Source organism: Oncorhynchus mykiss, chromosome 13 (assembly GCF_013265735.2).
Source record: "Oncorhynchus mykiss isolate Arlee chromosome 13, USDA_OmykA_1.1, whole genome shotgun sequence".
NCBI lineage: Eukaryota > Metazoa > Chordata > Actinopteri > Salmoniformes > Salmonidae > Oncorhynchus > Oncorhynchus mykiss.
In genome coordinates, this window is record NC_048577.1 from 64573141 (window position 1) to 64600771 (window position 27631).

Consider the following 27631-nt stretch of genomic DNA (forward strand, 5'->3'; position numbering starts at 1 on the left):
TTATTACATTATAAATGTAATAAGGAGCATTTGAAATCAATATAGATTTATAAAATATACAATTTAAGTGATAACTTCTTGTTTAGAAGATAATGGATTGAATGTATTAATCATTTCCCCCACACACAGGTTCACTATGACATGTTATCATAACATTTATCCATTTAGAGCCCAATGTGTGATATTACATAGACACAGTGGAGACCTGATGCTAGATCAGAGCTGCATATTATGCTCCACAGAGGTTACCATGGTGATCAGACTAAGGCAACTGTTTAACCTTTATGGGAACGGGGGCAGTATTGAGACGTTTGAATGAAAAACGTGCCCAAAGTAAACTGCCTGTTGCTCAGGCCCACTTTCTCAGGCCCAAACACTCTAAAGTTTCCAAAACTGTCAAAATAATGTCTGTGAGGAAAACAGAACTGACATGGCTGGCAAAAACACAAAGAAAATCCAACCAGAAAAAAAAGAAATTCAATCACAGGCTTTTATTTTGTAAAGCTATAGAAAACCCCTATGTCCATCCACCAGATTGCAATTGATATTGCTTCTACTAGCTGTCAACTGTCTTTATTCAAGGTTTTGAGGCTATTGTTTTGAAAAATGAATTAGTATTTTGACTTAGAGTCTGGTGACTGCTAGGGTCACATCAGTGGTTTTGCGCGCAATGAGGAAGGTACGCTCTTGCTAATTTGATGTTCAAATTGAACACAGTCCTTTCCGTATGAAATATTATAGTTTATTTACATTTCAGACAACCTGAGGATGATATAGACACGTTGTTTGACTAGTTTCGACAAAGTTTGCCAATAGCTTTTAGAACTTTTGTTTGCATTTTTCAACGAGGGAAACCGGTGGAATACTGAGTCAAGCGCGCCAGCTAAACTAACTTTTTTTAATATAAAGGACTTTATCGAACAAAAGGACCATTTGTGATGTTTCTGGGACTCTTATGATTGCAACCAGCTGAAGATCTTCAAAGGTAAGTGATTCATTTTATCGCTATTTCTGACTTTCTTGACTCCTCTACTTGGCTTGAAATTGTTTTTCATGCTTTTGTATGTGGGGCACTGTCCTCAGATGGTGGTCTGCTTTCGCCGTAAAGCCTTTTTGAAATCTGACGCAGTGGCTGGATTAAAAAGAAGTTAAGCTTTATTTTGATGTATGATACATGTATTTTCATGAATGTTAGTAGTTCTATTTCTGTCATTTTGAATTTCGCGATCTGCAATTTCACCGGATGTTGACGAGGCATCCCGCTATCCCAAAGAGTTAAGAATGGGAGATGGATACGACTGTTCACTAGATGTTTTCTACTGATCCTTTATTTAGGGATCTGGAACCGGTGCCAGATGGGAGGAAGATGAAATACAGCATGTTTGTGTTTTCTGGTGTTTTCTCATTGGCCCTAAATAAACAGAGCTCTTCCCACCTAGACAGACATAAGGTTCCTTCGCCAGTGTGTGTTCGCTGGTGTATAGTAAGGGAGGAAGCTAGACCAAAGCTCTTCCCACATAGACAGACATAAGTTCTCACTCCAGTGTGTGTTACCTGGTGTCTAATCAGGGAGGAAACTACAGCAAAGCTCTTCCCACAGTGATCACAGCTATAAGGCTTCTCTCCTGTGTGTATTCGCTGGTGTTTATTCCGGGTTACTGATTGAGAAAAGCCCCTTCCACACTGATCACAGCTGTAAGGCTTCTCTCCAGTGTGTGTTCGCTGGTGTATGGTTAGTTTTTCTGATACAGCAAAGCTCTTTCCACACTGATCACAGTTATAAGGCTTCTCTCCAGTGTGTGTTCGCTGGTGTATAGTTAGTTTTTCTGATACAGCAAAGCTCTTTCCACACTGATCACAGCTATAAGGCTTCTCTCCTGTGTGTATTCGCTGGTGTTTATTCCGGGTTACTGATTGAGAAAAGCCCCTTCCACACTGATCACAGCTGTAAGGCTTCTCTCCAGTGTGTGTTCGCTGGTGTATGGTTAGTTTTTCTGATACAGCAAAGCTCTTTCCACACTGATCACAGTTATAAGGCTTCTCTCCAGTGTGTGTTCGCTGGTGTGTAGTCAGGTGGACTGACTGAACGAAGCTCTTCCCACACTGATCACAGCTATAAGGCTTCTCTCCACTGTGTGTTCGCTGGTGTGTGGTCAGGTGGACTGACTGAACGAAGCTCTTCCCACACTGATCACAGCTATAAGGCTTCTCTCCAGAGTGTGTTCGCTGGTGTGTAGTCAGGTGGACTGACTGATTGAAGCTCTTCCCACACTGATCACAGCTATAAGGCTTCACTCCAGTGTGTGTCCGCTGGTGTATGGTTAGGACTCCTGCACTAACAAAGCTTTTCCCACAATCAAGGCAGGGGTAAGGCTTCTCCCCTGTATGAATTCTTACATTAGATTTGAAGGTGTTAGAAGAAGCAAAACTCTTCCCACACTGAATAATGAAGCCACTCTGGCTTGTGAAACTCTTCCCAAAGTCAGAGCAGCAGTGGTGAGGTTTCTTCCCTGTACGTCTCTGCTGGTGTTTCTTGAGATGTTCTGATCTGGAGAGACTCTTCTCTGTCTCGTCAGCAACAGGATGTTGTTGAGGCTCCCCAGATGATAAGCCCCTCCCACTGAGAGAACAACACTTAGGGGTGTCCCCTGTGAAACAAAGACATTGAATAACTGGGTTGTCAATATGAGTCCATAAACACATACTATTTAGCAGACTTACAGGAGCAATTAGGGTTAAGTACCTTGCTCAAGCGCAGACAGATTTTTCACCTTGTCGGCTCAGAGATTTGAACCAGCAACCTTTATTAGTGGCCCAACGCTCTAAACCACTAACCTACCTGCTGCCCTTATCAATATACACTCATTGGCCAGTTTATTAGGTACAACCCCCTCCATTCATGAAACTGGAGCGACAATTTACTGGCCACTGAGTGTTTACTGTTTATCAATCAATTAACAGAAGTTGTAGAATCAGATTGTAGTCTGATCCACACCCCATTGTTCTTACTTGATGAAATCAAATCTCCATCTCCCTCCTCGTGTCCTTCTCTCACAGTTCCACTCTGCCCTGGTGTTTTCCTGCAGTCGACCAGCCACACAGACACCCTCTTCAGATCCATCAGTAAGGCGTTACCAGGAGAGTTGTGACCAGGGGACTCCGGCAGGGTGGAGGGGGACGGGCTAGCTCTGTCCTGGAGACCACAGGAAGTATTGTACATAGAACATCATCAGACAAAACATTTGATTATTGTATTCTATAGCTGACTGGTGCATCCTTATAATACCTCCTTTCTCCTGAAGTGTGTAACCAACCGTTCACTACTTTCCACAAATGTACCATTTTTTTTCCTAATCACTTTTTCAAAATGGAAGTGGTCCTTGTAATGCCCCTCTGTCTTATGTTCAGAACCTTTGATTGAGCGTTCATTGGAGTTGAACACATCGTTCACCCCTGAGTTAGTCTTGGTTAACCCAGAACTAATGTCTCACGTAATTGGTCAGCCGCTCTATTCAGTTCTGGGTTAATACGTTTTAGGAGAGATGATGAAACGAGGAGGACGCCAACACCTGCCAAATCGTGATTTGTCAAAATAACCAGAGGAAAACCTAAACACCTGACCTACTGCTGCTCATTATGATGTATTTTCTTAACCTTTATTTAACTAGGCAAGTCAGTTAAGAACACATTTTTAGTTTCAATGACGGCCTAAGAACAGTGGGTTAACTGCCTTGTTCAGGGGCAGAACAACAGATTTTTACCTTGTCAGCTCGGGGACAAGGGGGTTATATCGGGGGTTATATCCTTCCTGTATGGCCCTGTCCAGGGGTGTCCTCGGATGGGGCCACAGTGTCTCCTGACCCCTCCTGTCTCAGCCTCCAGTATTTATGCTGCAGTAGTTTATGTGTCGGGGGGGGGCTAGGGTCAGTTTGTTATATCTGGAGTACTTCTCCTGTCCTATTCGGTGTCCTGTGTGAATCTAAGTGTGCGTTCTCTAATTCTCTCCTTCTCTCTTTCTTTCTCTCTCTCAGAGGACCTGAGCCCTAGGACCATGCCCCAGGACTACCTGACATGATGACTCCTTGCTGTCCCCAGTCCACCTGGCCGTGCTGCTGCTCCAGTTTCAACTGTTCTGCCTTATTATTATTCGACCATGCTGGTCATTTATGAACATTTGAACATCTTGGCCATGTTCTGTTATAATCTCCACCCGGCACAGCCAGAAGAGGACTGGCCACCCCACATAGCCTGGTTCCTCTCTAGGTTTCTTCCTAGGTTTTGGCCTTTCTAGGGAGTTTTTCCTAGCCACCGTGCTTCTACACCTGCATTGCTTGCTGTTTTTTGGGTTTTAGGCTGGGTTTCTGTACAGCACTTTGAGATATCAGCTGATGTACGAAGGGCTATATAAATAAATTTGATTTGATCAGTCAGGAAGTTAAAGCTTGGTCGCAAATCAAATCAAATCAAATTTTATTTGTCACATACACATGGTTAGCAGATGTTAATGCGAGTGTAGCGAAATGCTTGTGCTTCTAGTTCCGACAATGCAGTAATAACAAGTAATCTAACTAACAATTCCAAAACTACTGTCTTGTACACAGTGTAAGGGGATAAAGAATATGTACATAAGGATATATGAATGAGTGATGGTACAGAGCAGCATAGGCAAGATACAGTAGATGGTATCGGGTACAGTATGTACAAATGAGATGAGTATGTAAACAAAGTGGCATAGTATAGTATAAAGTGGCTAGTGATACATGTATTACATAAGGATACCGTCGATGATATAGAGTACAGTATATACGTATGCATATGAGATGAATAATGTAGGGTAAGTAACATTTATATAAGGTAGCATTGTTTAAAGTGGCTAGTGATATATTTACATAATTTCCCATCAATTCCCATTATTAAAGTGGCTGGAGTTGAGTCAGTGTCAGTGTGTTGGCAGCAGCCACTCAGTGTTAGTGGTGGCTGTTTAACAGTCTGATGGCCTTGAGATAGAAGCTGTTTTTCAGTCTCTCGGTCCCAGCTTTGATGCACCTGTACTGACCTCGCCTTCTGGATGATAGCGGGGTGAACAGGCAGTGGCTCGGGTGGTTGATGTCCTTGATGATCTTTATGGCCTTCCTGTGACATCGGGTGGTGTAGGTGTCCTGGAGGGCAGGTAGTTTGCCCCCGGTGATGCGTTGTGCAGACCTCACTACCCTCTGGAGAGCCTTGCGGTTGAGGGCGGTGCAGTTGCCATACCAGGCGGTGATACAGCCCGCCAGGATGCTCTCGATTGTGCATCTGTAGAAGTTTGTGAGTGCTTTTGGTGACAAGCCGAATTTCTTCAGCCTCCTGAGGTTGAAGAGGCGCTGCTGCGCCTTCTTCACGATGCTGTCTGTGTGAGTGGACCAATTCAGTTTGTCTGTGATGTGTATGCCGAGGAACTTAAAACTTGCTACCCTCTCCACTACTGTTCCATCGATGTGGATAGGGGGGTGTTCCCTCTGCTGTTTCCTGAAGTCCACAATCATCTCCTTAGTTTTGTTGACGTTGAGTGTGAGGTTGGGTCTTTCAAATGGACAATGACCCCAAGCATACTTCCAAAGTTGTGGCAAAATAGCTTAAGGACAACAAGTCAAGGTATTGGAGTGGCCATCACAAAGCGCTGACCTCAATCCTATAGAAAATTTGTGGGCAGAACTGAAAAAGTGTGTGCAAGCAAGGAGGCCAACAAACCTGATTCAGTTACACCAGCTCTGTCAGGTGGAATGGGCCAAAATTCACTCAACTTATTGTGGGAAGCTTGTGGAAGGCTACCCGAAACGTTTGACCCACGTTAAACAAGTTAAAGGCAATGCTACCAAATACTAATTGAGGGTATGTAAACTTCTGACCCACTTGGAATGTGACAAAATAAATAAAAGCTGATAAATCATTCTCTCTACTATTATTCTGAAATTTCACATTCTTAAATAAAGTGGTGATCCTAACTGACCTAAAACTGGGAATTTTTACTGGGATTAAATGTCAGGAATTGTGAAAGACTGAGTTCAAATGTATTTGGATAAGGTGGATGTGGACGACTTCAACTGTTTCAAAACAATCCAGATGTCTTTGTTCCAGTGTTTTTTCAAGTTCTAATGTAAAAAACGATATATCAAAACTATTTTCTTTAGACATATGATATTGGGATGACTCTGAATATCACACATGGACATTTCCTATGGGCGGATATGGAATCATTCAATATCCTGTGATAGGCCTATGTGGACATCTTATTTTCTCAATAGGACGACAAATACTGACAGTAGGCCTACATTGTATATTTTAAGCTCTAGATTGAGGTCCAATTCAGGGTCTTGATATGCTAAATAAGGACAATTTCTGATGCTTATTTTCGCGGAGGATATGCTCAATAATTTGACTAATATTAACTCCATATCATTCTTCGACACTAGCTATCATTGTTGTGTTACTTCCGCATAAAGACGCGCGCAAACACAAGCTAACAGCACCGTAACTGGTAGCCTAGCAACAAAAATCACCTATTTTCAATGGTCGTTTTCTTTATTTGGGCGCAACAAATTAGTGTATAAACGCTGTGTGATCGAACTGACATCTGAAGAAACAATTTGAGGTGTTCAAAGAAGTTAACCGATACATAATTGGTGTAGGCGATGCCTAATTATTTCTCCCTGGTTCTGACTTGACCTGCCGGTTGAGCATTGCCTTGTATCATCAATCTGTGTGCGATGAGCTAGTAGGCTACTTGGCTGAAATTACCACCATGGTTTCTTTTCTCCTGCTGTTCAAATCGAACTCATGTATGTGGAAGATCACACGTGAAAACTGGACCTAGACATTTAAAACACCACAATAGGTAAACTATTAATAAAAGTCAACCAAACTTACCCGATCCATCGTGGAAGCTGAAGTTACTGTATTCTTTCTAAAAAAAAAATAAAAAACGACACTAAATGTGTATGCTACAGTTACTTTCTTAGTCACAGCGTTCAGATAAAGAATAGCTCGACCACAACTTTATAAATATCAAAACTCCATTTAAGTTGTGACAAATGAAAGTCTCATTTAGACTAATCTTACATTAGAAACATCCTGGGAAAGGATGTGGAAATGTGTTTGGTTTGAAAACTAGATAGAGGATGGTAACAAAGTACTTCCTGTTGATGCTTTCCGGCTTCTTCTGTGGTGTTTAAAAGGTGCCGCCACCTACTGTATATAGTCATCAACACCTCTCTTCAAGTGGGTGAGGCAGTTTAGGGAGTCATTATCCTAGAAAATACTTTTGTATTATATCATGAATCTATTTACACTGTACTGTAAACATGTTTCACTGTTTTAGAATCATCCTGAATGATAGTAAATTATTTATGTGACAGTAGGCCTACATTGTATATCCACGTGTGGTTGTATTGTTTTTATATTAGAGAAATTCTTTGCTGTTGTCTTTCAAATGAGCTCATGGCTAGATTCCTTTATAGGGCGTGACCACAAGTGGGCGTGACCACAAGTGACCACAGGAATCAGAGGTTAGTTTGTTTAATATAGTTTGCAACCCGGAGTTTACACTTACAGCAATTTACAAACAATTCTCAAGATGGTGTTTTCACTTTATTTCCCCTACTATGGTTCACCCCGCCCTTAACTTTATTACAATATAAACGAATCATTAATATTTGCAAATTCAAAGATGTTTCTGCTAGGCAGAGTTCAGATTGTTATTTGCAGTTTCCCAATCCTCCTTCTTCTTGCCCGACCGAGCCCCCTGTCTCATTTATTTTTTTCCTTTATTTAACCATGCAAGTCAGTTAAGAACAAATTCTTATTTTCAATGACAGCCTAGGAACAGTGGGTTAACTGCCTGTTCAGGGGCAGTTAGACAGATTTGTACCTTGTCAGCGGGGTTTGAACTTGCAACCTTCCGGTTACTAGTCCAACGCTCTAACCACTAGGCTACCCTGCCGCCCCATTGAATATAAGAACTACCGATGAATTGTTATTTCATTTTTTTTTTTAAATCAATGTATGTGTCTATAACTGTGTGCTTGTTTGTGTACGAGTACAAGGGCATAGGTTTGTGTGTGTGGGTTTGTTATTGGTGGAGGGTGGTATGTGCATTAACATTAGTGAAGTAACACATTAAACATTGGTTTAGGTGTTATTACATGATCGGTTTAAGTTAAGTTAAGTTATCGGTTTACGTTATTCATAAAAAAAAGTTGTAACCTGATACCAATAACTTATTACATTAAGTGGAAAAGGTTATTAGACAACATTTTATCATATTAACCAACAAGATGTTACATTTACCGGTTTTATTACGTTATAAATCTAAAAGTTATTACATTAACCGTTGTTACAAGACACAGTATGCATAGATCTTGTCTTGAACTCATGGAAATAATTATCCAATATATTATGGATTAGATTTAGGATCATTTTAATCAATACAGATTTATAAAATACACCATTTAAGTGATAACTTCTTGTTTAGAAGATAATTGGTTGAATGTATTGATCAATTTAATAAATGAATATAAACCTATTGTTGAAATATTATTCTACATAATGACATTTAATAATAGTATTATCATGAGTACATGAAAGAAGATACAATTATCCCCCCCCCCCCCCATTTCCTATGATAACATTTATCCATTTAGATCAATGTGTGATATTACATAGACACAAGGGAGACCTGATCCTAGATCAGAGCTGCATATCATGCTGCACAGAGGTTACCATGGTGATCAGACTGAGGCAACTGTTTAAGAATGGGAGATGGATATGTACTGTTTACTAGATGTTTTCTACTGATCCTGCATTGCTTGCTGTTTGGGGTTTTAGGCTGGGTTTCTGTACAGCACTTTGAGATATCAGCTGATGTAAGAAGGGCTATATAAATACATTTGATTTTATCCTTTATTTAGGGATCTGGAAACTGTGCCAGAAAGGAGGGAGATGAAACACAGCTATAAGGCTTCTCTCCAGCGTGTATTCGCTGGTGTGAATTCAGGTTATCTAATTACAGCAAGTTTGTGCTTTCTGTTTCTTTCTCATTGGCCCTAAATAAACAGAGCTTCACTGGTGTGAATAAAGGGTCCATAACTGACTGAAACGCTTCTCACACTGATCACAGATATAAGGCTTCTTTCTCACCAGTGTGTGTTTGCTTGTGTGATTTCAGGGCCAGTGACTGATTAAAGCTCTTTCCACAATGATCACAGCTAATAAGGTTTCTCTCCAGTGTGTGTTCGCTGGTGTCTAGTTAGTTTTTGTGTCTAGTCAGGGTGGAACCTGCAGCAAAGCTCTTCCCACACTGATCACAGCTATAAGGCTTCTCTCCAGTGTGTCTTCGCTGGTGTGTAGACAGGGAGGAAAATACAGCAAAGCTCTTTCCAAACTGAACACAGCTATAAGGCTTCTCTGCTGTGTGTGTTCGCTGGTGTATATTCCGGGTTACTGATTGAGAAAAGCCCCTTCCACACTGATCACAACTATAAGGCTTCTCTCCTGTGTGTATTCTGTGGTGTGCAGTCAGGTGGGAAGCTAGAGCAAAGCTCTTCCCACACTGATAACAGCTATAAGGCTTCTCTCCTGTGTGTGTTTGCTGGTGTGTAGTCAGGTTGCCTGAATGTTTGAAGCTCTTTCCACACTGATCACAGCTATAAGGCTTCACTCCTGTGTGTGTTCGCTGGTGTGTAGTCAGGCTGCCTGAATGTTTGAAGCTCTTCCCACACTGATCACAGCTATAAGGTTTCTCTCCTGTGTGTGTTCGCTGGTGTATAATCAGGGCGGAAGCTGCAGCAAAGCTCTTCCCACACTGATCACAGCCATAAGGCTTCACTCCAGTGTGAGTCCGCTGGTGTGTAATCAGGGTGGAAGCTACAGCAAAGCTCTTCCCACACTGACCACAGCTGTAAGGCTTTTCTCCAGTGTGAGTTTGCTGGTGTGCAGTCAGGGACGAAACTCCAGCAAAGCTCTTTCCACACTGACCACAGTTATAAGGCTTCTCTCCAGTGTGTATTCGCTGGTGTCTAGTTAGTGTTTCTGATACAGCAAAGCTCTTCCCACACTGATCACAACTATAAGGCTTCTCTCCTGTGTGTGTTCGCTGGTGTGTAGTCAGGTTGCCTGAATGATTGAAGCTCTTCCCACACTGATCACAACTATAAGGTTTCTCTCCTGTGTGTACACGCTGGTGTGTAGTCAGGCTGCCTGACTGATTGAAGCTCTTCCCACACTGATCACAACTATAAGGTTTCTCCTGTGTGTACACGCTGGTGTATGGTTAAGGCTCCTGCACGAACAAAGCTTTTCCCACAATCAAGGCAGGGGTAAGGCTTCTCCCCTGTATGAATTCTTACATTAGATTTGAAGGTGTTAGATGCAGCAAAACTCTTCCCACACTGATCACAGTGAATAATGAAGCCACTGGCTTATGAAACTCTTCCCACCGTCAGAGCAGCAGTGGTGAGGTTTCTTCCCTGTACGTCTCTGCTGGTGTTTCTTGGGGTGTTCTAATCTGGAGAGACTCTTCTCTGTCTCGTCAGCAACAGGATGTTGTTGAGGCTCCCCAGATGATAAGCCCCTCCCGCTGAGAGAACAACAGTGTATGTCCCCTGTGAAACAAAGACATTGAATAACTAGGTTTTGGAAATATAGGTCCATATATAGTATTATTTTTGTAAAAAGTATTTGTTATTTAGCAGACGCTCTTATCCAGAGCGACTTACAGGAGCAATCAGGGTTAAGTACCTTGCCCAAGAGCAGACAGATGGTTTTACCTTGTTGGCTCAGAGATTCAAACCAGCAACCTTGCGATTACTGGCCTTAACCACTAGGCTAACTGCCTCCCTCTTCAATAAATACACTATGGTCAGTTTATTAGGAACACCTCCATTCACAAAACTGGATCGACAATTTACTGGCCACTGAGTGTTTACTGTTTATCAATCAATTAACAGAAGTTGCAGAAGCAGATTGTGTTCTCATCCACACACCCTATTGTTCTTACTTGATGAAATCAGATCTCCATCCTCCTGTCCTTCTCTCACAGTTCCACCCTGGTGTTTTCCTGCAGTCGACCAGCCTCACAGACACCTTCTTCAGACCCAGCAGTAAGGAGCTACCAGGAGAGTTGTGACCAGGGGACTCCGGCAGGGTGGAGGGGGATGGGCTAGCTCTGTCCTGGTGACCACAGGAAGTATTGTACATAGAATATCAGTAGACCAAACATTTGATTAGTCTAAATCTCTGATTGATGGCTGCATCCTTATAATACCTCCTTTCTCCTGAAGTGTGTAACCGTTCACTAGTTTCCACAAATGTCTTGTATATTTCACTTTGGCAAATTTTTCAAAATAGAATTGGAATATTTTTTACAAAATTTAAAAACGTATAAAACTTGATGGTAGAACAAAGAGCAGAACAGAAACGAAAAGCTCCACCCCCTCTTTCAAGATGTAGATGTCGCCTCCCCTTCCAACGTGTGAAAGATGGTAACACCTGCTAAATCATGTTGTTCAAATAACCAGTGATGAAAAACCTAAACACCAGAACTACTGCTGCTAGTTATCCCACTTGGAGCATGTTGAGAAAAATGTCAGTCTCATAGTTTCAGTATCCATATACAGGACATACATAGAAGAAACCATCAGATATGGGGGTATTGTAACATGTAGCAGAAGCCTGCAGTAAAAAGGTATTGTGTAGCCTGGTGCAATTTCTGCCCCATGTAACATTGCTCAAGATTCACTTGTCTTATTACTGTAACAGCATCCACATTTAAAACCGTCAACATTCAGAACATGAGTGTAATAAACTGTAATTTACCACCCAAGTATTTCAGCAGTACATTGTACACTACATCATTTCTGATTTCATATTTTTTAATACTGTACGTAAACTTGACACTTTATAATTTTGCTTACGTAATTCAGATTTTAGCAGTTTGATTAAATGATGGTTAACAAATGACATGAACATCGTTGTACTTAAATTTACGAAAATCTACAACATACTTATGAAAATTGTACCAAAGAGAGAAAAAAACAGTATTTGATTGGTGGAGTCATGTGATAGTGGGAGAATCCACCATATGTTTTATAACAGCCATTTCCTTTCAAATCAGTGAAGGGAAGTGAACAAGTGCACAGTTAGGGAGGAAGGAAAGATAACTAGGGATTCCTTAACATATTATGTAGGTAGAAGTGGAGCTAGCGTGAGGGCCATGGTGCAACTGTTCCTGCAGATACACTCAATCCCAGTGAAAGTTGCACCCCTGGTTTTTGGTATCTTTTAGTTGTCACTAAATTAGATGATGTTGAAGTTGAAATGGTGCTTGAATAGTGGAGGAAGCACCTGTTTCCTTTTCGACTTGCGGTAACTCTAAATCAATAGTTGTTTAGTATTCAGAAAACATTCACTTGCTCGACCATTCTGAAGGTCATGTAACTGTTACATGAAACATTTCTTGTGAACTTAACAGGACAGATGTTGCTCTCTAGTTTTATGATGTAACAAAGGTCTGGTTGAATGTATTCTGCCACTGTCTTCTTGTCTCAGCTGAGTCAAGGCATATGAACTAACAGGTTATAACAACGCAATTATTATAACATGTAATATGGCTATTTTTCTGGCTTTCTTCCCAGGTGATTTTTACCTACACACCGCTACTGCAAGTTGTAACTTTGCAATTAATTATTTATCCATGGTTCTGACTTGACCTGCTCGTTGCGCATTGTCTTGTATCAATCTGTGTGCTTTAGGATAGTAGGCTACTTTGCTGAAGGACAAAATATCCCACGTGTTTATTACCACCATTGTTTATTTTGACCAGCTGTTCAAATGGAACGAATGGATATGGAAGATCAAAGATGATTAAACTAGACATGTTATACACCACAGTAGGAAAACTGTTAGTAAGTCGACATAACTTACCTGAACCATCGTTGAAGCCTTTCTTTCTTCAGCGTTTCTTCAAATAAAAAACGTGACAGTAAATCTGTAGCTAGCCTACACTAGTTACTTTCTTTGTTACCGCGTTCAGATAAAGCTAGACCAGAGCAAACGTTAATATAAATATCAACACTCGACTTACGTTGTGACAAATATATGTCTGATGTAGCCTAATCTTACTTCAGAAAGATCCTGGATAAGATTTGAATCTATTAAAGTCAATAAAACGTTCAACACCACCAACAATCCTGTTGTCTGTGTGAGGTTCTGCGTTATACACTATTGCCCGTTACCATATCATATGTGGTGGAATATTATCTGCTGTTGGCTTGTTATGCAACATAGCTGACTTGAGACATTGTTAACAGTTTCAGTGCCATGGCCTTTTCTCTTGATGGAAAAATACAGAATAACATGAAGACAGGACCTGTGCAATGAGTTGGGGGGGGGGCACATTCAGAACGTAGTGTTGCGAGACAAACGGTCTTTTGTTAGATAACAGGAGCCAGGTGCCTGATAACTGAATATTCTACACAACTACAACGACTGACCGCTGGAGCCCTAGGGGGCTGGGACCAGCTCTGCGCCAACAATCTACGATAGGCTGGGTGAGTTTAAACCACGCCCAGTCTCTACTCTGAGAGGCCGGCACGGAAGCAGGAACTACTTCTGTCAGAGTATATTATAATAACTTTGTCAGGAACAAGTCAGTTGTCTGTTTGCCCTGCGAGGTGTGACAGAGAGCCCGTATATACGAAAATTGCATATACCACTTATTGCTTAGCTAATAAAAAGTACATAGTATACAATCGGTGACTCATTGTCATATTTATCCTGATACCAGATTCGATTGACGCAACTCTAACATCCGTTATAGTCTACCTCTACCCCAGTCTGTTGGAACAACATCCTCTTCCGAGATTCCAGATATTTTTAATTGTCTGAGGCCCAGTAAGTGTAGCCTAAAAAAATATCAGACAAATTACAGCTATACATGCTGCGAACCATGCAGCATTTACAGCAATGCAACCTCCGAAGTAGTCAGTGTGTTACAAGCCTTTCGCTACACCCGCTATAACATCTGCTAAACACAAGTATGTGACCAATAAAATTGGATTGATTTATAATTCTTCCGCTTTACAGACCAGATCCAGAGATGTTGAGAAGGAAGTGGTCTTCTTCTTTAGTGTTATGGCGGTCAGCAAAACAATGATTATAGGTGCACGCCCCCACCTAGTGTATTGGCTGTGTATCAGCCTACTATTCTGTAGTATTAGTTCATAACACTGTGAAAAACCAACTAACCAAACACCCATTAAAACCTCATCAATATTCCACTACTTTGGCCCTCTGATTCAACACCAGGCCAGCATCCTAGGAGGACAGGATATTATCCTTCAAAATACCTTGTAACTCTGCAGTAAAATATTGTACACCCAAGTACTTCTCAACAGCTGCCACCACATCATCTATCCACTGTGATTTACACTCTATTACTGTGGTACTGTTGACAACCATGGCCATGAACTTGGCCAAAACTTACTGAAGCATGTTATTCCTGTCACTCTCTATTGACCTCGGCCTAATCACAGAGATCCTCTCAGGATCCTTCACCCTGGAGCCATCTTCCTCTACTACTTTCTTCACTGCATCAGCATACAACACCTTCTGCACTACTGTGATCCTGGTAACCTCAACCTGTCTTTCTCTCACTGGACACATCTGATCTCCAGCACCATGTGTACCCCTACAGTTTATACACACAACTTTTTACATCAATACTACACATTCCTTTCTCTCAGGTCCTCCTGCACACTTCTCACATCTAGGAATCTCCCTGATACACACTGCTGGAAGGAAGTAGTTAAGGAAGGGAGTTTGTGTTTATACAGGAAGTACCGCCCCCACTTACCGTCAACCAATCATTTCAATGTCGAGCTATACGAGCTCGCCAGCTTGTAGTCTTGAAACTCGGAAATGAGATACATTTGGCTCGTTCATCCATCCCAATGGGGAAAATGTTTTGTTTTGGAATAAATACCGAAAATAAGATAAGCACAGGCTTGAGGTGATCTTATACGTTTGTTCTATGAGATAATAGCAGTCAGTTAATATGAAGTTTATGAATTATGAAGCCTTCTGTGCTTTTTTTGTCACAAATTCTTCAAAATTAACAAGAAGTGACGTTAGCTGATAAATATTGTAGAACAAAATCTAATAAGATCTCCTAAACCTGTGTTTACAACGGTCCATATTTTCGGCATTTATCCAAACACCCTACATAAACGCCATTACATTTTCCCCATAGGCTTTGTCCAATGAACCATGGCAAAATTAGTACCTATTGCTATTTCTCTCCTTAGAGCCCCACAGTGTACTCGTCATAATACCCATAAAACCTAGTGCTCGAACAGGGAAATGGTTCCAACTGTTTTCCACCATTCATTTTTCCCATAGGGGATTTCCCATAGGCTTACCCTGGGGAGACATTTTGATTTCCATGTAACTCTCTCTCAGACAAGGTGACTTGATCAGTATAGTCAGCTATATTTATTCTCAAATGCTGATGCAAGGCAATGATCTTCACCTTTTCCTAATGTGTATTTTGGTCCTGTGTCATCCAACCGACAACACATTACATTATCAAAGTATGTTTGTCTATTTTATGTTTCTATCTGAAAATATTTTTCACTCGTACAGTCTTCTGACGTTGACATCAGAGTCCTCTAAGACATGTAGTGACCTCTCTGAGGAGTGGTGGTCGGGGTGGAGGTGGTAGCCCATTATGGGGTGGGGGTCCAGTCGAGGGTTCTCCCCGCCTGAGGCAAGGCATTTTTTTAAAGGTCATTTTTACGATGTTTCAGAACCACATGTCAAACAAAGTTAAAAATGTATAATTTTCTTTTTAAAGCAATGACAGGTAATTCTGATATATTTCCTAGAGGTCAAATATCAACTTTCTGTCAATCTGAACATTCTGAAGATGTGTCTGATGGACAGCTATGACTCTAATATTCCCAATGATATATGATTAAAGGGTAAACATGAGTAATAACCTGATGTACTGTATGCTGACGTTGTCATAGGGGTTTTACCCTATGGGAAAACTGAAAGGGATGGAGGGATGAATAGAAATAGTGATAAACACACAGAAAGGTACCATTGCTGCAATGATAAAACACATTTTACACTCTAGGAACATATACATTGTCACCCCAAGTGAGCCTGAACAAGCCCCCTGGCTCATTGACAACAAGGTCTACAAATAAATTCTGTTAATTTTTTTAATCAATGTGTATTATTATAACTTTATTTCAACAAGGAACACAGACAGACCTCTTTTACAGCTGGGCCCTACGTATACATGTCTATACATACAGTTTAGGTACAATGATTAATAAACTAAACAAGACAAACAAAACCATCACAGGTAACACACATTATTACATTCACACGCAGGTTATTCCCCTACCAGCAAAATAACTTGTATTACCCAAGTGTGTGTGTGTGTGTGTGTGTGTGAGAGAGAGTGATTGTACAGGTGTGTGTGTGTGTGTGTGTGTGAGAGAGAGTGATTGTACAGGTGTGTGTGTGTGTGAGAGAGAGAGTGATTGTACAGGTGTGTGTGTGTGTGTGTGTGTGTGTGTGTGTGTGTGTGTGTGTGTGAGAGAGAGAGTGATTGTACAGGTGTGTGTGTGTGTGTGAGAGAGTGATTGTACAGGTGTGTGTGTGTGAGAGAGTGATTGTACAGGTGTGTGTGTGTGTGTGTGAGAGAGAGTGATTGTACAGGTGTGTGTGTGTGTGTGTGTGTGTGTGTGATTGTACAGGTGTGTACATGTCAATAATTCCATGATTTTACTTTTAGACGGGTGTATTGTTAGATATTACTGCACTGTTGGAGCTAGGAACACCAGCATTTACAATTGTATCTTTGTCAAATAAGCACCAAAAGGGGTCAAACAAAGCTAGCTAGATTACGGGAGTATCCGGAAACCCTGTGTCTGTCTGTCACAAAATGTAGGTGCTAACCTTTTGTGACAGCATGCCTTTTCCTTTTGGACAAAAACTACAAGAATATTCAGAGTTATGAAAACTGGTTGTTTTGCAAAATGTTGAATTAATAATATGGCTACTAATAATGGAAAAGCTAAATCAAAGTTAAAGTATACAGATTTGATGATATTCTTGCAAAATTATGTATTATGAATGCAAACGTCTCCTTCAAGATTTGCACAAATGTACCTGGGTGACTTCACACTAAATGTCATGTAGAACGCTCAAACGTCAAGTTATCCGTCTGAAAATGTGCGCACACACTGCTTCCATCTTGTGGACACCATCAGAATTACAACCAGAGTGATGGGTAGAACTGGGACCTTTCTCTTGCATTTCAAAGATGGTGGTAGAAAAAAAACAGGTTGTTTTTTTCTTAGCATTTTCTTCTATCAGATCTATTGTGATATATTCTCATACATTCAATTCACATTTCCACAAAGTTCAGTGTTTCCTTTCAAATGGTACCAAGAATATGCATATTACTGCTACAGGCAGTTAGATTTGGGTATGTCATTTTGGCAAAAATTGAAAAAAAGGGGCTAACCCTAAGAAGTTTTAATTAATGACTCCAACCTAAGTGTATGTAAACTTACGACTTCAACTGTACCAGTTTTATTACATTATAAATCTAAAAGTTATTACATAGAATGCATAGTTCTTGCCTTGACCTCATGGAAATTATTATCCAATGTATAATTTATTAAATTTAATAAATTACAGGATATCACACTTGAAAATAGGGGCCTTCATTCTCAGATATATTCACATTTTATAGGGCTTTTGGTTACCTTTTGTAAAGTGCTTGGTGATGCCAAATGTCTTTCTGACATGCTCCAATCAAGCTCTCTTGACCTAGCAAGGGCTGTGGATCTAGTAGGTGCCCTTACAGACACATTGCAGGACTACAGAGGATTGAGTGTGTTGCGGATTAGTGAAGTGGAGATGTTGTTTCCTACCTTCACCACCTGGGGGCGGCCCGTCAGGAAGTCCAGGACCCAATTGCACAGGGTGGGGTTGATGATGAGTCTGGAGGGTTGAATGCTGAGCATTCATGTAGTCAATGTGTTCATTCTTATTAGTATTCCTCTTGTTCAGATGGGACAGAGCGGTGTGATAGTATCGTCTGTATCGTCTGTGGACCTATTGGGGCGGTATTATTATGTATTTTTTTTAAATTTTATTTTACCCCTTTTTTCTCCCCAATTTCGCTACAACTCCCGTACGGGCTCGGGAGAGACGAAGGTTGAAAGTCATGCGTCCTCCGATACACAACCCAACCAGCCGCACTGCTTCTTAACACAGCGCGCCTCCAACCCGGAAGCCAGCCGCACCGGAGGATACACCGTTCACCTGGCAACCTTGGCAACCTTGGTTAGCGCGCACTGCGCCCGGCCCACAGGAGTCGCTGGTGCGCGATGAGACAAGGACATCCCTACCGACCAAGCCCTCCCTAACCCGGACGACGCTAGGCCAATTGTGCGTCGCCCCACGGACCTCCCGGTCGCGGCCGGTTACGACAGAGCCTGGGCGCGAACCCAGGGACTCTGATGGCACAGCTGGCGCTGCTAGCTGGCGCCCTTAACCACTGCGCCACCCGGGAGGCCGGTATTATTATGTTGAATACAATCAAGTTAATTTGTAGAGCACATTTCAAAAATGTAGTTGACCAGCGGTGCTGTAAAAAGTGGGCACACAATGATAGAAACAAAACATAGCAGAGACAATGAATAAGAGCACATAGATGTCCAAACAGGGCAACAACAATGGTAAAATACAATTATGCAAGTTGAAATCCCCGAGCTGACAAGGTACAAAATCTGTCGTTCTGCCCCTGAACAAGGCAGTTAACCCACTGTTCCTAGGCCGTCATTGAAAATAAGAATTTGTTCTTAACTGACTTGCCTAGTAAAATAAAAAAAATCAGTAGGCCTATAATTTGGTTATTTATACACTATTTTGAGGTGAACCAAAGCTTATCAATAACTGAGAAATAACCTACAATACTGGACCACGTCTGATAAATAGACTTGAAAAATCTAGCTACAAAGTACTAGTCTAGCTACAAGAGTAACAACTTTCACTTACTCGCACATCCACTCAAAGTCAGAAAGTGGTCTCATCTTCTTGCCAATGGCATGTACAGTCCTAAACAGTATCTTCATCTTCGTGCTGGTCTGCTCTGACATTGCCATTATTGCCGTCACAGAGGGTGTCAAGAGGAGAGTCTCTGATTGAGCCTGGGACACTCGGCACGCAGGCAATGTGACATTGCTGTGTTCATGGTCACAAATGTTCTCCAGCTTCATCATTTCATTTCTGATAACAAATGAGTTGTTTCTGCTTTTATCTTCAGCATACTGGTGGCACACAGAACAATTCATCACCACAGTCTCCGCATCTTACTGTAGCCAGCCTCTTGAAACACCTTTATCTCCAAACCTTCATTTCTCACAAAACTTTCTGTGATTCGTCCTCCTTTTCGTCAGTGGGTTTTTGTTTCAAAAGGTTGGCTCACTCCAGGTAAATGTCGACACATAATAGCTATTATGCTAGCAGCAGACCCGTGGCAAGTGAGCGATGTCAAGTAGCTGATGTACCGTGTGGTAAACAGTGCCGCGAAACTAAGAGCACTAGAGACGGTCTGTGGTAGGCTGGCAAACATGAGTAATTCCCTTGAGCCATCATGCCAGATTTGATTACATTACTATTTTGATACAAACATTTACCCGCAAGTGTGGCGGATAACATTCTGAGATTTACTCGCCAAATGAAAAATCTACCCACATTTGGCGCTTGGCGGGTGTTAATTTCAGAACCTGCTGCCATCTATCTACGGTTTCTGGTTGGGGTAGGTTTTAATAGTCACAGTAGGTACAACATCTCCAATGCACTTCCTTATAAACTCACTCACCGAATCAGCGTATAAATCAATATTATTTTCTGAGGCTACCTGGTACATGTCCCAGTCCACGCGATCAAAACAATGTTGAAGCGTGAGTTACGCTTGGTCAGACCAGCGTTGAATAGTCCTCGTCAGGAGATACATCTTGTTTGAGTTTCTGCCTTTAGGAAGGCAGGAGCAAAATGGAGTCGTGGTCAGATTTGCCGAACGGAGGGCAGGGGAGGGCCTTGTATGCATCGCGGAAGTTAGAGTAGCAGTGATCCAGTGTATTGCCCTCACGAGTGCTACAATCAATATGCTGATAGAATTTAGGTAGCCGTGTTCTCAAATTTGCTTTGTTAATTGAAATACACAGCTACAATAAATGCAGCCTTAGGATATATCGTTTCCAGTTTGCAAAGAATCCAGTGAAGTTCCTTGAGGGTCGTCGTGGTATCGGCTTGAGGGGGGATATACATGGAGGTGACAATAACAGACGAGAATTATCTTGGGAGATAAAACGGTTGGCATTTGATTGTGAGGAATTCTAGGTCAGGTGAACAAACGGACTTGAGTTCTTGTATGTTGTTACGATTACACCATGAGTCGTTAATCATGAAACAACCAACCTGCCCTTCATCTTCCCAGAGATGTTTATTTCTGTTAGCGTGACGCATAAAGAATCCCGGTGGCTGTACGGACTCCGACAACATATCCCGAGAGAGCCATATTTCCGTGAAACCGAGTATGTTACAGTCCCTGATGTCTCTCTGGAAAGCAACCTTTGCCCTAATTTCGTCTACCTTGTTGTCTAGAGACTGGACTTTAGTGAGTAATATACTCGGAAGCTGTGGGTGGTGTGCACGCCTCCGAATTCTGACCAGAAGGCCGCTCCGTCTACCACTTCTGCGGTGACGTTGTTTTGGGTCGGCCTCTGGAATCAGATCGAATGCCCTGGGTGGTGGTGCGAACAAAGGATCCACATCGGGAAAGTTGTATTCCTGGTCGAATTGTTGGTAAGTTGACGTAACTCTGATATCCAATAGTTATTTCCGGCTGGACTAGAATTGAGGCGACCCCTCCTGTTGGCACCATCTTGCTCACACAAGAAAACTATAACATTAAAGTGAACTCTTGTTTATAAGATATTGGATTGAATTTATTGATTAATTGAATACATGAATATACACCTATTGTTGAAACATTCTACATAATGAGATGTAATAATAGTATCATGAGTATATGAACGACGATACAATTATCAATACCCCCCCCCACACAATATGACATTTTCTATGATAACATTTATCCATTTAGATCCCAATGTGTGATATTACAAAGACACAGGGGAGACCTGATCCTAGATCAGAGCTGCATATTATGCTCCACAGAGGTTACCATGGTGATCAGACTAAGTCAACTGTTTAAGAATGGGAGATGGATATGTTTTCTATAGAGCCTTTAATTTAGGGATCTATAACTGATGTCAGGTATAGGATGGAGATGAAATATGGCACGTTTTTGATTTCTGGTGTTTTTTAATTTGCCCTAAATGAGTAAAACTCTTTCCACATAGACAGACATAGGGTTTCTCTCTAGTGTGTGTTCGCTGGTGTGAATTCAGGGTCCCTGACTCAGCAAAGCTCTTTCCACACTGATCACAGCTATAAGGCTTCTCTCCAGTGTGTGTTCGCTGGTGTTTAGTCAGGGTGGAAGCTCGAGCAAAGCTCTTCCCACACTGATCACAGCTATAAGGCTTCTCTCCTGTGTGTGTTCGCTGGTGTATAGTTAGTTTATCTGATTGAGCAAAGCTCTTCCCACACTGATCACAGCTATATGGCTTCTCTCCAGTGTGTATGCGCTGATGTTTATTCAAGGTGGAAACCACAGCAAAGCTCTTTCCACACAGATTACAGCTATATGGCTTCTCTCCAGTGTGAATGCGCTGGTGTTTATTCAAGGTGGAAGCTACAGCAAAGCTCTTCCCACACTGATCACAGCTATAAGGCTTCTCTCCTGTGTGTACACTCTGGTGTATGGTTAGGGATCCTGCACTAGCAAAGTGTTTCCCACAATCAAGACAGGGGTAAGGCTTCTCCCCTGTATGAATTCTCAGATGATATTTGAAGGTGTAATATGTAGCAAAACTCTTCCCACATTGATCACAGCTGTAAGGCTTTTCTCCTGTGTGTGTTACCTGGTGTCTAGTTAGGTTGGAAGCTTGAGCAAACCTCTTCCCACATTGATCACAGCTGTAAGGCTTTTCTCCTGTGTGTGTTACCTGGTGTCTAGTTAGGTTGGAATCTTGAGCAAACCTCTTCCCACATTGATCACAGCTGTAAGGCTTCTCTCCCGTGTGTGTTACCTGGTGTGCTGTCAGGTTGCCTGAGTGATTGAAGCTCTTCCCACACTGATCACAGCTGTAAGGCTTCTCTCCCGTGTGTGTTACCTGGTGTGCTGTCAGGTTGCCTGACTGATTGAAGCTCTTTCCACACTGACCACAGCTATAAGGCTTCTCTCCAGTGTGTGTTACCCGGTGTGTAGTCAGCTGTCCAGACCGAGCAAAGCTCTTCCCACACTGATCACAGCTATAAGGCTTCTCTCCAGTGTGTGTTACCTGGTGTGCTGTCAGGTTGCCTGAGTGATTGAAGCTCTTCCCACACTGATCACAGCTGTAAGGCTTCTCTCCCGTGTGTGTTAGCTGGTGTGCTGTCAGGTTGCCTGGCTGATTGAAGCTCTTTCCACACTGACCACAGCTATAAGGCTTCTCTCCAGTGTGTGTTACCCGGTGTGTAGTCAGCTGTCCAGACCGAGCAAAGCTCTTCCCACACTGATCACAGTGATAAGGCTTCTCTCCGGTGTGAATACGCAGGTGAGTTATGAAGGATCTCCGTGTAGTGAAACTCTTCCCACAGTCAGAGCAGCTGTGGTGAGATTTCTTCCCTGTACGTCTGTGCTGGTGTTTGAGGTGTTCTGATTGGGAGACACTCTTCTCTGCCTCGTCAGCAACATGTTGTTGTTGAAGCTCCCCAGATGATAAGTCCCTCCCGCTGAGAGAGCGACGGTTAGGAGAGTCCCCTGTGAAACAGACATTGAATAACTAAGTTTTGGAAATATGGGTCCATAAACAAACATCAACAATATATCATTATACACTCAGTGGACAGTTTATTAGGTACTTTCCCCAGTTCATGAAAATAGGTCACTCCTACAGACAGTGAGTCACGTGGCTATGGCTTGCTATATAAAGCAGACAGACAGGCAGAGACATTAAGTTCCTGTTTGATTGAACATCAGAATGGGTAAAACAAGTGACCTAAGCGACTGAGCGAGGTATGATCGCCGGTGCCAGGCGCGCCGGATCCAGAATCTCAGAAACAGACACTCTCCTGTACTTTTCACACACGACAGTGTCCAGCGTTTACCAAGAATGGTGCCTCAAAAAAGCAAACATCCAGTCAGCAGCAGTCCTGTTGGTGAAAACAGCTCATTGACAAAAGAGGTCGCAGGAGAATGGCAAGAATCGTGCAAGCTGACAGGCGGGCCACAAACAGACAAATAACGGCACAGTGTATCTGAACATTGTTGCTGACCAAACCCAATAGAGTATCTTTGGGATGAGATGGAACGGGCTGTTGGCAGCATGAATGAGCAGCCATCTGCAGCAACTGCGTGTTGCCATTGCGTCAGCATGAACCAACATCCCCGTGGTACGTTTTTCCGACACCTTGTAGAATCCACACTCCGGAGAATTCAGGCTGTTTTGGAGGCAAAGGCTGACCCGATCCGGTACTAGATTGGTGTACCTAATAAACTGAGTATATATTGTTTATCAATGAATTAACAGAAGTTGCAGAATCAGATTGTAGTTTCATCCACACACCCCATTGTTCTTACTTGATGAAATCAAATCTCCCTCCTCCTCGTGTCCTTCTCTCACAGTTCCACTCTGCCCTGGTGTTTTCCTGCAGTCGACCAGCCACACAGACACCCTCTTCAGATCCAGCAGTAAGGCGTTACCAGGAGAGTTGTGACCAGGGGACTCCGGCAGGGTGGAGGGGGACGGGCTAGCTCTGTCCTGGAGACCACAGGAAGTATTGTACATAGAACATCATCAGACGAAACATTTGATTATTGTATTCTATATCTGACTGGTGCATCCTTATAATACCTCCTTTCTCCTGAAGTGTGTAACCAACCGTTCACTACTTTCCACAAATGTACCATTTTTTTTCCTAATCACTTTTTCAAAATGGAAGTGGTCCTTGTAATGCCCCTCTGTCTTATGTTCAGAACCTTTGATTGAGCGTTCATTGGAGTTGAACACATCGTTCACCCCTGAGTTAGTCTTGGTTAACCCAGAACTAATGTCTCACGTAATTGGTCAGCCGCTCTATTCAGTTCTGGGTTCATACGTTTTAGGAGAGATGATGAAACGAGGAGGACGCCAACACCTGCCAAATCGTGATTTGTCAAAATAACCAGAGGAAAACCTAAACACCTGACCTACTGCTGCTCATTATGATGTATTTTCTTAACCTTTATTTAACCAGGCAAGTCAGTTAAGAACACATTTTTAGTTTCAATGACGGCCTAAGAACAGTGGATTAACTGCCTGTTCAGGGGCAGAACAACAGATTTTTACCTTGTCAGCTCGGGGACAAGGGGGTTATATCGGGGGTTATATCCTTCCTGTATGGCCCTGTCCGGGGGTGTCCTCGGATGGGGCCACAGTGTCTCCTGACCCCTCCTGTCTCAGCCTCCAGTATTTATGCTGCAGTAGTTTATGTGTCGGGGGGGGCTAGGGTCAGTTTGTTATATCTGGAGTACTTCTCCTGTCCTATTCGGTGTCCTGTGTGAATCTAAGTGTGCGTTCTCTAATTCTCTCCTTCTCTCTTTCTTTCTCTCTCTCAGAGGACCTGAGCCCTAGGACCATGCCCCAGGACTACCTGACATGATGACTCCTTGCTGTCCCCAGTCCACCTGGCCGTGCTGCTGCTCCAGTTTCAACTGTTCTGCCTTATTATTATTCGACCATGCTGGTCATTTATGAACATTTGAACATCTTGGCCATGTTCTGTTATAATCTCCACCCGGCACAGCCAGAAGAGGACTGGCCATCCCACATATGCTCTCTCTAATTCTCTCTTTCTTTCTCTCTCTCGGAGGACCTGAGCCCTAGGACCATGCCCCAGGAATACCTGACATGATGACTCCTTGCTGTCCCCAGTCCACCTGACCGTGCTGCTGCTCCAGTTTCAACTGTTCTGCCTTATTATTATTCGACCATGCTGGTCATTTATGAACATTTGAACATCTTGGCCATGTTCTGTTATAATCTCCACCCGGCACAGCCAGAAGAGGACTGGCCACCCCACATAGCCTGGTTCCTCTCTAGGTTTCTTCCTAGGTTTTGGACTTTCTAGGGAGTTTTTCCTAGCCACCGTGCTTCTACATCTGCATTGCTTGCTGTTTTTGGGGTTTTAGGCTGGGTTTCTGTACAGCACTTTGAGATATCAGCTGATGTACGAAGGGCTATATAAATACATTTGATTTGATCAGTCAGGAAGTTAAAGCTTGGTCGCAAATGGGTCTTCCAAATGGACAATGACCCCAAGCATACTTCCAAAGTTGTGGCAAAATAGCTTAAGGACAACAAGTCAAGGTATTGGAGTGGCCATCACAAAGCGCTGACCTCAATCCTATAGAAAATTTGTGGGCAGAACTGAAAAAGTGTGTGCGAGCAAGGAGGCCAACAAACCTGATTCAGTTACACCAGCTCTGTCAGGTGGAATGGGCCAAAATTCACTCAACTTATTGTGGGAAGCTTGTGGAAGGCTACCCGAAACGTTTGACCCACGTTAAACAAGTTAAAGGCAATGCTACCAAATACTAATTGAGGGTATGTAAACTTCTGACCCACTGGGAATGTGATGAAAAGCTGATAAATCATTCTCTCTACTATTATTCTGAAATTTCACATTCTTAAATAAAGTGGTGATCCTAACTGACCTAAAACTGGGAATTTCTACTGGGATTAAATGTCAGGAATTGTGAAAGACTGAGTTCAAATGTATTTGGATAAGGTGGATGTAAACTTCCGACTTCAACTGTTTCAAAACAATCCAGATGTCGTTGTTCCAATGTTTTTTCAAGTTCTAATGTAAAAAACGATATATCAAAACTATTTTCTTTTAGACATATGATATTGTGATACTCTGAATATCACACATGGACATTTCCTATGGGCGGATATGGAATCATTCAATATCCTGTGATAGGCCTATGTGGACATCTTATTTTCTCAATAGGACGACAAATAATGACAGTAGGCCTACATTGTATATTTTAAGCTCTAGACTGAGGTCCACATCAGGGTCTTGATATGCTAAATAAGGACAATTTCTGATGCTTATTTGCGCGGAGGATATGCTCAATAATTTGACTAAAATTAACTCCATATCATTCTTCGACACTAGCTATCATTGTTGTGTTACTTCCGCATAAAGACGCGCGCAAACACAAGCTAAAAGCACCGTAACTGGTAGCCTAGCAACAAAAATCACCTATTTTCAATGGTCGTTTTCTTTATTTGGGCGCAACAAATTAGTGTATAAACGCTGTGTGATCGAATTGACATCTGAAGAAACAATTTGAGGTGTTCAAAGAAGTTAACCGATACATAATTGGTGTAGGCGATGCCTAATTATTTCTCCCTGGTTCTGACTTGACCTGCCGGCTGAGCATTGCCTTGTATCATCAATCTGTGTGCGATGAGCTAGTAGGCTACTTGGCTGAAATTACCACCGTGGTTTCTTTTGTCCTGCTGTTCAAATCGAACTCATGGATGTGGAGGATCACACGTGAAAACTGGACCTAGACATTTAAAACACCACAATAGGTAAACTATTAATACAAGTCAACCAAACTTACCTGATCCATCGTGGAAGCTGACGTTACTGTATTCTTTCTAAAAAAAATTAAAACGACACTAAATGTGTATGCTACAGTTACTTTCTTAGTCACAGCGTTCAGATAAAGAAAAGCTAGACCACAACTTTATAAATATCAAAACTCCATTTCAGTTGTGACAAACGAACGTCTCATTTAGACTAATCTTACATTAGAAACATCCTGCAAATCCTGTGGAAATGTGTTTGGTTTGAAAACTAGATAGAGGATGGTAACAAAGTACTTCCTGTTGATGCTTTCCGGCTTCTTCTGTGGTGTTTAAGAGGTGCCGCCATCTACTGTATATAGTCATCAACACCTCTCTTCAAGTGGGTGAGGCAGTTTAGGGAGTCATTATGCTAGAAAATACTTTTGTATTATATCATGAATCTATTTAAACTGTACATGTTTCACTGTTTTAGTATCATCCTGAATGATAGTAAATGCATTATGTCCACGTGTGGTTGTATTGTTTTTATATCTGCAAATAAAATCTAAAATCACAAATCTAAGGTGATAGAAACAACAAAAACAGCTTGGTTAGAGAAATTCTTTGCTGTTGTCTTTCAAATGAGCTCATGGCTAGATTCCTTTATAGGGCGTGACCACAGACCACAAGTGACCACAGGAATCAGAGGTTAGTTTGTTTAATATGGTTTGCAACCCGGAGTTTACACTTACAGCAATTTACAAACAAGACACTCAGTTCTCAAGATGGTGTTCTCTTTATATCCCCTACTATGGTTCACCCCTCGCAGGGTGACATCC

General features: G+C 42.1%; 2 protein-coding genes and 1 pseudogene across 4 annotated transcripts; 1 reads left to right on the plus strand and 2 right to left on the minus strand.

The window, feature by feature from the left end:
- Positions 1-27631, plus strand: part of LOC110514160 — a 209545-nt pseudogene that overhangs the window by 66802 nt on the left and 115112 nt on the right.
- Positions 154-13289, minus strand: LOC110487483 (zinc finger protein OZF-like). 3 transcript variants are annotated; one of them, XM_036941932.1, is made up of 3 exons: positions 12958-13289; positions 3010-3193; positions 154-2648 (listed from the first exon to the last, which is right to left on the minus strand). In XM_036941932.1, the coding sequence occupies exons 1-3, from the start codon at positions 12964-12966 to the stop codon at positions 1306-1308; spliced, it is 1536 nt and encodes a 511-aa protein (XP_036797827.1). In that variant the 5' UTR covers positions 12967-13289; the 3' UTR covers positions 154-1305. The 3 variants fall into 3 exon arrangements, with proteins under 3 accessions (XP_036797827.1, XP_036797826.1, XP_036797828.1); XM_036941931.1 differs by lacking the exon at positions 12958-13289 and adding an exon at positions 6907-7373; XM_036941933.1 differs by lacking the exons at positions 154-2648; positions 3010-3193 and adding exons at positions 10512-10637; positions 11033-11205 and having other exon boundaries at positions 12958-13276.
- On the minus strand, positions 8949-26882 carry LOC110513427 (zinc finger protein 493-like). The gene is made up of 5 exons (XM_036941949.1): positions 26846-26882; positions 26717-26788; positions 23810-23990; positions 21495-22990; positions 8949-10282 (listed from the first exon to the last, which is right to left on the minus strand). Exons 1-5 carry the CDS (start codon positions 26852-26854, stop codon positions 9284-9286), a joined length of 2757 nt encoding a protein of 918 aa, XP_036797844.1. The 5' UTR covers positions 26855-26882; the 3' UTR covers positions 8949-9283.